The sequence below is a fragment of the Microtus oregoni genome, unplaced genomic scaffold, assembly GCF_018167655.1.
Source record: "Microtus oregoni isolate MIOR12 unplaced genomic scaffold, Mior012 000012F_ref0000307, whole genome shotgun sequence".
In the NCBI taxonomy this organism is placed as follows: Eukaryota; Metazoa; Chordata; class Mammalia; order Rodentia; family Cricetidae; genus Microtus; species Microtus oregoni.
The window spans coordinates 26,802,112-26,814,205 of NW_024543071.1; the positions used below are offsets into that span (position 1 = coordinate 26,802,112).

Sequence of the window (12,094 nt, forward strand, 5' to 3'; positions counted from 1 at the left end):
TGATTCTTGACAAATATTGGTAGAAATATTGTACCACCAAAAATATCTATCACTAACAATTCACTGAGAACCTTGTGTCACTTTGGTGATATGGTACCACTGACTGCCATTTTAAAGGCTCTTAAGTGATCTCCATTTACAAATTTCTTCCATGATAAAAATGAAGGAGAAATGTACTGTACATAAGAAATCTTTAAGAGTCCTAGAAGAGGGCTTGGGTTAGGACAACACAACGAAAATGAACTATTTTTTTTTGTGTGTGTGAAGGCTTTCTGTCTTTTATTCACTATGCCACTAACAACTAAGCCTTACCTAATTTATATCTCATCCATTTAGCCTTATTCTGAACAAAATATAGAAATAAAAATGATTACCAAGAATCTGAAGTCACATAAAAATTTGGAATGTGTTAATAAAACGCCTAAGTTAGGGATATTTGGGGGGATATTTTCCAAGTTTAGGACCCTTTTGATTTTTCACTAACCTGTGACAGATGTCTGTTTTGGTTCATATGACACTGGAAATGGTTCTACATCTTCTTGTAGTGACCAGGACATTGACAGTGACTTTTAAAACAGTTTTGTGAGGTGGTGACTGTTTCATGGTTGAGGTCTGGAGTGATGAAGGCAGAGCCCACAGTGCATCTCCCAGCTCCCTGAATTTACATATGGGTTGTATCTTGCTCCCTCACACATACTCAGTGCAGTTGGATTTCTCATGTATCTCACCAAAAAGAATAAGCAATACCATCAGCATACAGGCATGACAGTGATCGGGAACAACTTGAGAATGAGAAAAGTCATTATTCAGTCACAGAATTCTGAATGAACTGTGGCTCCTCCTAATCTAAATTGAGTTTCGAAAGGAATTTTGGGATGATCCAAAGAAAAATTTCACTCTGCCCCAGAAATGTATTCTTTCAAGCTTCCAAATGAAATGCTATATTTCTTTAAATTAAAAAAAATGACAAATGAGAACTTTGTTGATGCCACTATATTTCCAAAGTCAAAATTACAGCAATAAGTATTCATTTTAAACATTGCAAAACTGTATACAAACGGAAGAAAGGATTTTGGAATGCCTGTAAGTAATTCTTTTAATCTTCTGCCATCAAGGAAAGTATCTCATCGTAAACCTCTTGGGGAGCATTCATTGCCCAGATAAAGTCCAGGTGATTGTAAGGAAGAACCTCCTTATGGTAAAGGAGGTTTTGAAGTTTGGGAAGAAGCATGTCAACATCTTTGGGATCAGCAAGGATGTCATGCCCACCATTCCACACTGCAATTGGTACAGTCATGGCTGACACATCGTAATCAGGAGGCGTTCTCTAAAACATGACAGGTGAAAGGAGCAGAGTTTAGGCCACCATACTTCTGAACCAATGCCGACTGTGTGTTAGTTGCAAATAAAATTGAATGTTAGTTTTAAGAAAATCACCTTTACCCACAGAGCTAAGTGAATACAGCACAGTTTGGGTCAATGCTTCTCAACTTCTAATAGGTCTGTCAATCTGCAAGGACTTTTGTTAAAAATGAAGACTGATTCAGCAGATCGGGGACATAGGTGATGTTGATGCTGCTGGTTCTAAACTATGACCTAAATGGTTGGGCCTTGGATGACAGTTCATAGCAATTAAAAACCTAGATTTGAGTTCAGCTGAAGGAAGAGGATTTAACTCGTGTGTGTGTGTGTGTGTGTGTGTGTGTGTGTGTGGGATGGACACACACAAACCACTGTGTACACGTGGAGGGTAGAGTACAGCCTTCATGATAGTCCTTGCCTCCATCAGACAGGGTCTCTCCCATCCCCTGGTGGATATGTCAGGCCAGCTGGCCAACAAGTTTCTGGTAATTCCCATCTCTGCCCCCCTCCTAATAGGGGCACACTGAAGTTATTACATAGCAAACACTTTACCCACTGATCCATCGCCTCAGCAAGGAACACAACAAATAGATCATGATGGTGGCAGATTGCCTCTAGCATTCTGAATCATGATCTTGGGTCCTGAGTCATTTGTTTTGACTTTGTGCTGACTGCTGCAATGTACATTATTTTGGCATTTTTTTTTATATGCTGTTTGGTCTCACTAGAAGCTACTCTGCCTGGAAATCTTTCAGTTAGGGACTTCAGCATGCCTCTTTCAGCTGTACAATTTCCCCCAGTCATTTCTGCTCAATGATTGGATGATGTTGTCTGCCTGCTGCTTGCTATTCATTCTTTCAGTCCACAGACTCATCTTTGAGGGGCTGCTTTACTCTACTAAGGATTCTTGATACAGAGCTCCAGCTGGTACCTCAACAGGATGTCACATCCCACTTTCCACTGATAGCTTCTCACCCTCCAGTTTGATGGTGTTATATTTCACTTAGCTTCTCAATCAGCTTGCCTCAGGGATATCTGCTGGATGTTTTGAGTGTCTGATTTGAAGATATTTTGCTATTCCTCCATTGATTCTATCTGCATCTTACTATCTGCTTGCAATACCGTTAATAAACTCATTTTTTTTCAAAACTGAAGGCACAACTATCATAAACTACTCTGAACTGTACAAAAAACTGCCCACGTGTAGTTAGTGACCAGGACAGTAGTTCAGGTAAGACGCTCTATCTACTGCACACTCATATAATTTTACTAAATAGTGCTTCACATTATGAGAAACAGTCTAATTGTCTTGGCCTTTTTTTTCTAGAATACCATCATTAGCACACTGGGTTTATAAAGATTCATAAAGCAGAAAGTTGAAAAAGAATGATATCTCCATGATTCCCATAATCTAGACAGACTTTCAAGGATACTAATCTAATATCCTCAAAGTTTGTGTCTTCATACTTCATGAACAAGCCAATTTACATGTGCAAAAGATTTATTACATTACTATCCCAGCAATTTATGCTTTTTCTTATATTCCCTCATATACTGAATGAAATGTGGAGAGAACTTACAATAAACACACTTTGTTTTGTTTACACACTACTGAGGAAGCAACTTCTTAGATGTTATCTCTGCTTGTTAAATTAACATCACTTATTTCATGACAATTAATCAGAAGTGTTATTGGCTGGAAGAAGGGTAGACTTGACAGTTGGTGCTCAAGGTTTTTACTTGGCTGTCTGTGATTGATTCCTTTGCCCAATAGCAAAGTAAATTCAAAGCAAGTCTATACTTTGTGAGTTGATCTGAGAGCATTCCAAAAATCCCCTTTAAAGACATCAAATAAAGGGCAGGTCTTTTCTTTATATGTAGAATCTTGTTCTGAAAACATGTACTTCTAAGTTCTGAGTAGGGAAACATGAAAATTAGGATTATCCATCTACCACTTAAGGAAAAAAAATGGGGATGTTTAAATAGGAACAGCAGATCACAATGTAACATGGGGGACTAGCCTTGCTCAAAATTAGTCAATGATAACCTGAGAGTTTTCCCTGATCAAACTCTCAGATATTATCACTCTTATGTCCCATCAATAATTCCCTACTCTGTGAATTACTGTACAATTTTGTATCAACCACCTAGTAGATCAACTCCAGGATCTGGGTCCTTTGTACCATAAAAGTGTCTGGATTATAAAGCACCATCATGCTAAAAAATATTTCTATCTTTGGACTGAAAACACACCACTTTTTTCTTGTACATGGAAATGTATTTCATGAAATCATTCACCTGGCTGTCTAAAAGGAGAGGCTAATGTATGAGAAAACCAGTTAGTATCCTGAACAGACATAGCCATTAACTTGTGTGCTGTGGGGAGGCTGAATTGTAAAGCTGGGCTGTGCATAGACCATGTGCTGTTAATTTATGGAAAGTCTTCAGGTGTGACCCGGTATTGCTCTAGGCTTCACTTCCTAAACATAGCAGTGGGATAATGAGAAACTGGATAGCAGCACTTGAAAACTGGATGCCTGATTATCACACTTTTCTTTCCAGACTTTTATGTCTTTGTCTTTTAAATTGTGAGCCATTTCAATCTCAAGAAACTTACCTGGTTGTAATGTAACAGGTTCTGGAATGGGCTACCCCAGTTAAAGGCTTGAAGTTTCCCAGATTTAGCAACCTAATGAAAATGTGAAGGTAAAGATTAAATAAAAAATTAATAATAAGTAATTAAAACTAATTAGGTAAAAAGTTCTCCTAACCCACTTGAAAACAATTAAACCTCCAAATAACTTTAGTTTTTTATAATTATTGAGAAAATATTTTCTCATTCCAAATAATTGCTAATAACCATCTAGGATATGTGTTGTTCAATACAGAACATATGTGAGTCCAAATACAGCATTGTTTCAATTTTCGCATGCTATATCATAAAAGTAATTATTTCTTTGTTACTCATAGCACATGTTGTCATAAGATTTTCATACACGTGGGTTAAGAGTTATTTTTGTAGGTTGACACTTATAGAAAAATTGCCTGTCAGGGACATCTTAAGAGTGTGCTTTAGGTTAAATGCAAATGTTCAATCCCACAAAATGATTGCTAACAACACTGGAATACTGATACCTGGGACCAGTGGAGAATGTCTTGAACGGACGTTCCTGCTGGATTATGGCCTAGATACACATCGAAGCGACTCTAGAAATCAAGCACACACACAGAGGCTTAGACGCATTTGGTTTCTGTAAAACAATTAGGAGCTAAGCTTTGTGATTCAATCCAGTGTTGCAGGCTACTCTGTAACACACTTTAGTGGAAGGATGAACAATACAGTTGCTTGCCAGCCTAGGAAGATGAGCAATACAGTGACATGCCAGCCTAGGGTCTACAAAGTACACCACTTGCTTTAACCACAATGAACAATGCGGATGGCTCATTGGCCCCATATTTTTTCAAAGCAGATTTTGAGACTCAGAGTAGTTTTGAAAAATATTAGTTTCACAAGAATAGCTACCATCAGTATGAGGCCAGAAAGTTTTACCTAGTTTCTGAACCTAAATTCTCAATTTAGTCTCCATGGAGACAGTAGTTGCATTTTCACTACTAAGTTTCCAATGAGTGCAGAAATTAGTACACTACATTTTAGCAATAAAATTCATTATTTAAGAGTTAAAAGTTATAAATTAGAGTCAGGATAGCCCTGTAATTCTAGCCACTTGGAAGGTTGAGTCAAGACGATCTCTGGTTAAAGCCCTGCCTCGGCTTTTGAATGAGTGACTGAGAAATTTAGCAAGATCCTGTCTCTCACACAAAATATGTTATTTAAAAAAAAACCTGACAATATACCTCAGTGGTAGAACATGGTCCTAAAATTAGTAAATTCTGCCCTTAGTACAAAATAAAAAGGAAGAAATATGTGTATATTATATGTTATATTTGTACTAATAAAAATTTAGTATAAATTATTTATTAACTTTGCAAGAGCATATCGTGTGTGTGTGTGTGTGTGTGTGTGTGTGTGTGTGTGTGTGAGGAAACCAGTAAAGGAGCTTAAATCGGTTCCAGAGTAGGTTTTAAATTAGGCTGACATAAAGCCGGGCAGTGATGGCACACGTCTTTAATCCCAGCACTCAGAAGGCAGAGGCAGGTAGGTCTCTATGAGTTCAAGGCCAGCCTGATCTATAAGAGCTAGTTTCAGGACAGGCTACAAAGGTACAGAAAAACCCTGTCTCAAAACACTAATAAGTAAATAAATAAGGCTGACATAAATTCATGTGTTTAAGGAACTCAAGATATTGGATTTTCTCATGAAAGTTTTAAAACTCCAACTGAGAGAATAAAAATGCAGATCAAGATATGCATGAGCTGTCACACAGCTTCACAGAACTGCATTTTACAAAGCGAATGGGCATGATTAGCAGCATTGACAGCATTTACAACATTTATTTGATGTCTATGCATTGTTCCTCAGAAGGGCCTGCCCAATAAGCATCATTCCTTTCTGTCACAGAAGGTAAATTCCATGCCAACTAAAAGTCAATCCTGTTTTGAACGGGAACCAGAGATGAAATTGGAATGGGCAGTAAGTAACTTGTGATTTCTCTGTGGTCTACAACAGTGCTGGGGGCACAGTTCTGAGGAGACTTAGTTCTTGTGAAGGACCGTTTTTATGTGATGGTGACAAGACAATCAAATGTGTTTGTGAGGAGGTCCTAGATGGAGGCCACACTGAGTACGTACCACATTCAAGTTCTGCCTGTCGAAGCCACACATGATGAACAAAGCGTTGCTGCAGAGACGGCCCAGCAGCTTCCGCATGCACACTTCAGTACCAAGAAATTGATCAAAGTAGTTGTGTGGCATGAATATTTTATTACCGAATATAATCTGAAGAACAAAGGTATCATTAGAACAAGGCAGCAGCCAAGCTGTAGAAACCCTTAATTGCTGAAGCCAGGTGTGATTACGCTTGTATTTTTCTTTAGTTCTGTAAGTTGTTTTAGCAATTTCCTGTTCTTTAGACCTCTATCTCTCACCATGTACAAAAACTAACTGAATCGAAGACCTAAGTGTGAAGATTGAACACTGAAACTTCTAGAAAACATAGGCAACACCATATATGGTGTAGGTATAGCAAAGGATGCTCCGATGAGACTCTCTTAGTCTAAGAATTAAGGCCAAAGTTGACCAGTAGGATCTGAAAGCTAAAAGACTTCTGCATAGGTTAAGACAGAGAAAACTAGGTAAAGAGGAAGCCTATGGAATGGAAAATAATTAATATCCATAATATATAAACGGCAACAAAAAAAAAAAACAAAACAAAAAAAGCACTATTCAAAGAATGGACCCAGAACCTAGGCAGAGAGTTCTAACAAACAAGCAAACAAACAAAACAGTGGCTAAGAAAGACCTCAAAAATTGTTCATTGTCTCTAACAATTAAGGAAATGCAAATCAAAACAACTCCGAGATTTCATCTTATCCCAGAAATTCAATGGCAAGTGGATACCTTAAATGGAATCACGTACCTTAAAAAGAGATGCAGGAATAAGTGAAAGTTTTTTCAGAGGGCTTTCTGCATATGTCACAGTAGCAACTGGAGCTAATGCATAAAACGTCTTGATTCTTTTAGCCAGTGTAGGAATGGTAGAAAAGGCAATAAAACCTGAAACCGAACGGACCATCAGTGAAGAACATGTGTGTACATGTGTGCTGTTCTTCTTTCAGAAGTGTGATATGATTTTGGAGTTGCTCAAAATACCATCTGAGGCAAGCTGTGAATGGGCACATTAGTTTGCTGAGATATGTGTGCACATGGTGATGGCACTTTAAAATATCCGCTAATGAACAAAATTTGAGTTCAGTCTTCAATTAACTCAAGATAGAGGCAGAGTGGAGTAACTCTGTATCAGGCAAATAGTTTTACTTCTCTCAAGAAGTTGTAAGGAAACTGTTGCATTGCATCTAGATTCAACGATTTAGAATAATTGATGGCAAAACACTGAGTTATATTAAGTGTGTGCCACAGAAAGTAATGCTATGGGAGTCCTTATAGCCAAGCAGTTATTGGCAGATGCCAATAATCTCAGCACTCTGGAGGCTGAATTAAGAGGGTCAGGTGTTTGAAGTCAACCTGAGCTACACAGGACAGCCTTGTTTCATTAAAAAAAAAAAAAAAAAAAAAAAAAAAAAAAAAAAAAAAAAAAAAAAAAAAACCACTACCACCAACAAAAAAGATACTTATGGCTTCTAGGGAGATATTCTAACAACTACCTCTCAGACTTCATTTTCACAGCTTTTTGATAGTTGCGAATTCGTCCTCCCTGTGCACATCGTTATTACTACCTTTGACTTTTTTCCTCTATCACAGAACTCTCATCTTGTCAATGAAGGGATAACTCAGTTCTGTTCTAAGACCTCTCGGCTATCTGAAGTGACTCCTTGATTTAAATGACATTAAACTCAGTCTCATTGACTGACACCTTCCGTCGAGTGTTTTTAGTCCATTATTCTCTCTTGAACTTCAGATTCTTTATTACTGATTCGTGACCTGTTTACCTGATTCTTTAATAGATAACTTAGAGGGGTCTCAAACTGAGTTCTTGATGTCCTTATATATCCGCTTTTCCCACTCACTTCCCTCCTCCTTTGGATAACAGAATCTTCATTATTCCAGGACCTCAAGCCATAAACTCTGGCATCATCTTTATTCCTATTTTTGCTTTTATACTCTTTGTCCAACATTTTAGTAAAGTTTGCTGTCTGCATCTATTTGCACACACTGCATGGGTGTATGTATACACGCCACTTGATTGGGCATCATTATTTCCACAGCTCTCCTCACCCATCAGGAATCAAGGTCACCCTAATCGCTGGTATGCATTCCTGTTTGGGTCCTCTAGCTGCTTCTGAGTTTCTGCCATTGCTGCATTCCAGCAATAAGAAAGATCATATAATGCACCATGCAACTCCTGTATTAAAATTCTCTTTATGGTTGGTTTCCTTTTTTACTGCTAGTAAAGGCTGATATTCCTCCAATATTTGAAGAACCCTGAATACTCTTCTTCACAGCTCCTGCAATCTCACCTCACTCTCATTGCCTCTTGCTCTGACTCCTACCCAAGACAAACAGTGCCACAGCTGATCTCTGAACCTGTTCTGTAGCTCTGGATCCATTATATTTGTTCTTCTCGCTCCTTAGACCATCAGTCCACCACGCGTGCGCGTGTCTCTTCTATGTCTTCACTCAGTGGGTCTTGGCAATTTTTCTCTGCTGAAAATGGCTTTCAAAGCCCTCGGAGACTGCCAAAAATCCTCCATGAGGTATATTTCCTGTATCACTAGCGTGGTTTGTTGAACTTCATGCTACTTTTAATCTGTTATTTTTTCTGTCCCACCTCCATTTAAGTACTATAAAAGGTAGAGCATTTATCTTCTTTGGTATATCATTTGGGCAAATGGTCTGGTTTCCATTAAAAAATGAAGAAATGAAGAGAACAAATCAAGTGGGAGGCTGGAACATGCTGCCTTCGGAATCAGGCGGCCTGGGCTGCTATCAGAGTCATTCTACTGGGCGACTGAGGAAGACTCATGCCGCTTGCCCGAGTTATTTATTCCACTGCTTCGTTTATCCATCTCTAGGGTAGGAGGGCTAATTGTCCTTATATCACTGGATTGCCATGGACATGGCATTTTATAAGGCTGCATAGTAGTGGCTACGCTACTGGGTAGAGGTATAGATACTCTATTCAGGGTCAGGGCTTTTACTTACCAATAGTGGTGCCTTGAGAATGACCAACGTAGTGCAACTTCTCTTGTCCAGTCTTTTCTACAATGAAATCTATTGTGGCTGGAAGGTCGTATTTAGCCATTTCATCAAAACTGCAAGAATAAAGTAAATCAGACAAAATTATGTATTTTCTCATTATAGTTTCTAAAACTTAAGAATCCAATTTTATTTAAGAAAACATTTTTAGGCATCTCTTGATCTTGGGTATGGAGATACTAGCAAATTTGAAGTAAAATTATCCTTGGAATAAGGTATATAGAAAACGCAAATGTTGGATTAGTATGATAGCGATTCTTTCACCTCCTACCTGGAGTGTACTTGGCTTGATGGGAAAGCAAGAAGGCCCATGCTTGGAGAGCCAAAATACATGCCTGTTATGAATTATCATCTTTCTTTACCTGAATGCCCAGAATTCAACTGAGTCTGGTGAATAATACAAATTTTTCCTGGACCATGTATTCCCTCGGCTGTTCCCCAGCCACACATCGTAGCCAGCGTCTGCCAAAATGAAGGCCAGGCTGTTGTTTGGCAGATTTGCGATCCAGTTTGTGGCAGATGCGAGCAAACCATGCTGCAAAAACACCACAGGTCTCTTGCCTAGGGAAGAAGATGATTCAAACGTTATAAACTTATTCCTTATAGTAGGTAAACATGTGGTCAGAATTAAGTATGTTCATTTTGTTGAGGTTGCATTTGACATCTTAAATATCTTTTCTCAAGGGTGTTTTGTGTGCCAAAATTGAACAAATTGTACATTTATTATTTTTATGTATTTGTGTAAGTCTGTGTGAGTTTATGTGTGCCACATGTTTGCAGGACTTTTTAGTGGCCAGAAGATGGCATCTGATCTTCTGGAACTCCAATTAGAGATAGTTGTGAGCAGCCAACATGTGGGTACAGAGAACTGATCCCAAGTCCAAGCAAGAACAGCAAAGGCTGTTAACCACTAAGCATCTCTCTGGCACATAATTTTTATTTCTTATATTTGTATTTATCATTACAGGACTTTGCATATGCTAGGCAAATGTACCATTGAGTTATACCCTTATCTTAGTTTGTACACATGTATATGCATTTGCTGCATATGCCAGTTATATATAAATAAAGATATTAAAATGATAGTCTAAAGAAATTAAGCACTGCGTATATGTAGGTTAAAAGTAATAAAGTTACGTTTCTCTATTTTTTTGTAATGAGAAAAAGATAAAAATATAACAATATCATCAAAATTAAATGTCTTTTATCTGTGTAGGAAATAGAGCTCTAGCTACCTCTGAACCTTCCCCCTTCACAAGACAAGCTGTGGTTAACTCTTTTCATGCACTGGGATTCAGCTCAGTTACTGTGTTGAGAGAAATTGTCCCTAATTTCTTTAGCTGGGTTGGAGGGCTTTAATAGTTTGCATATAGCACCAGGACTGCATTCTTATCATGATCACTTTCTCATTCCTCTGTCTCACTGACTTGGTTGCTCTTTATTAAAGATTGGAAATACAACTTTGTGTTGCATTTCCAGAGTGATCTAGACTTTTTTCATCCTTAGAAAGAAATGAAGGTGAAAAAAAGGATGAACGGTATATGTAGAGGTGGAGGAAGAAAAGGGGAGAAGGCAAAGAAGGAGAGAGAGGCAGTGGAGGGAAGGACAGAGCTTATACCTAAATTCTCTGAATTTTTCTTCCCATAAGGAATTCTGAAGACCCCCAGAATGTAGCCGTCTTCAGTAACAACTTCATATTCTTCACTAGGATATCCCCAGTAGTTTATCATCTGACTCTAAGGAAAATTAAAAAAAAATTTTATGTTCTAATTAATTTAACATTCATCCAACAGATATATCTAATGAATTTTAATTTCACTAAAAGTTTAGATTGATCATGACTCTAATCCCGATAATATCCCTCAACAACTCACAATATTCATGTCTGCTTCTGGGCTTTCAGGAGTCAGTTTTCCAAATAAGCCATGTGCACCTCCAAATGTAAATATCACACTTGTTACTGTAAATAGTAGCCACATCTTGGACTGTCCTGAAACAAAAGGACCAACTATATTGTGGTTAACCCACAGCACTCCATAACATTAAGAGATTAAGAGTTTGTGACGATTTTATCTCCAAGAGAAGTATAGGGATGATTGTGTTTGGTTATACTTATTGAGCAAAAACTTGGGTAATAAGGATATAGGCATATTTTCTTAATACATAACATATTTTCGCTGTGATTATTTCTTCTTCTTCTTCTTCTTCTTCTTCTTCTTCTTCTTCTTCTTCTTCTTCTTCTTTTCTCCCTCCCTCCCTCCCTTCCTCTCTCTCTTCCTCCCTCCCTCCCTCCCTCCCTTCCTCTCTCCCTCCCTCCCTCCCTGCCTGTGTGTGTGTGTGTTTCCAAATGGGTATATGCAAAGGGGCAGAGAACAACTTGGCTGTTTTCCTCAGGATTCAGGGTCTCTCAGTGGGTTGGTGTTTGCTGAATAGACTGGGCAATTGGTCAGAGAGTCCCATGGATGCAGCTGTCTCAGCTCATCATCTCCGGAATCACCAGGATGCACCACCATGTCCAGTTGTTTCACTGGGTTTCGGGGTAGGGCTTAGGTCCTTAATCATTCATGCCAAGTACTTCACCAATTGAGCAATCTACTCAGCCCTGATACATTTTCTTTAAAAATATTTCCAACTCAGGAATTTTAACTAGCAAAAAACCCCTCCCTCTATTCAGGGAAGCATAGTTTTATTATTCTGTATGCTTAAGACTTCAGCCAAACTTGCTTTTTGAGCACTGAGTGGGACTGAAGTGGGCATTTGATGACTTCACATAAATTTTAACATAATGTGTATTCAAAGTTATCATTATGGGGCCAAAGAGATGGCTTAGTGGATGAAAGTACTCGCCATGCAAGCCTGATGACATGTAATTTGACCCCTGGAATCCATTCCCAAAAGC

General features: G+C 38.4%; 1 protein-coding gene across 3 annotated transcripts; it reads right to left on the bottom strand.

Annotated features, from left to right (window-relative positions):
- Positions 1-1,096: 1,096 nt before the first annotated feature.
- On the bottom strand, positions 1,097-11,177 carry LOC121454391 (gastric triacylglycerol lipase). Of its 3 annotated transcripts, none has more exons than XM_041661704.1 (9): positions 11,070-11,177; positions 10,814-10,931; positions 9,558-9,657; positions 9,142-9,251; positions 6,899-7,035; positions 6,112-6,258; positions 4,498-4,569; positions 3,980-4,051; positions 1,097-1,327 (listed from the first exon to the last, which is right to left on the bottom strand). In XM_041661704.1, exons 1-9 carry the CDS (start codon positions 11,172-11,174, stop codon positions 1,097-1,099), a joined length of 1,092 nt encoding a protein of 363 aa, XP_041517638.1. In that variant the 5' UTR covers positions 11,175-11,177. The 3 variants fall into 3 exon arrangements, with proteins under 3 accessions (XP_041517638.1, XP_041517637.1, XP_041517636.1); XM_041661703.1 differs by having other exon boundaries at positions 9,558-9,756; XM_041661702.1 differs by lacking the exon at positions 6,112-6,258 and having other exon boundaries at positions 9,558-9,756; positions 11,070-11,078.
- Between the last annotated feature and the right edge of the window lie 917 nt (positions 11,178-12,094).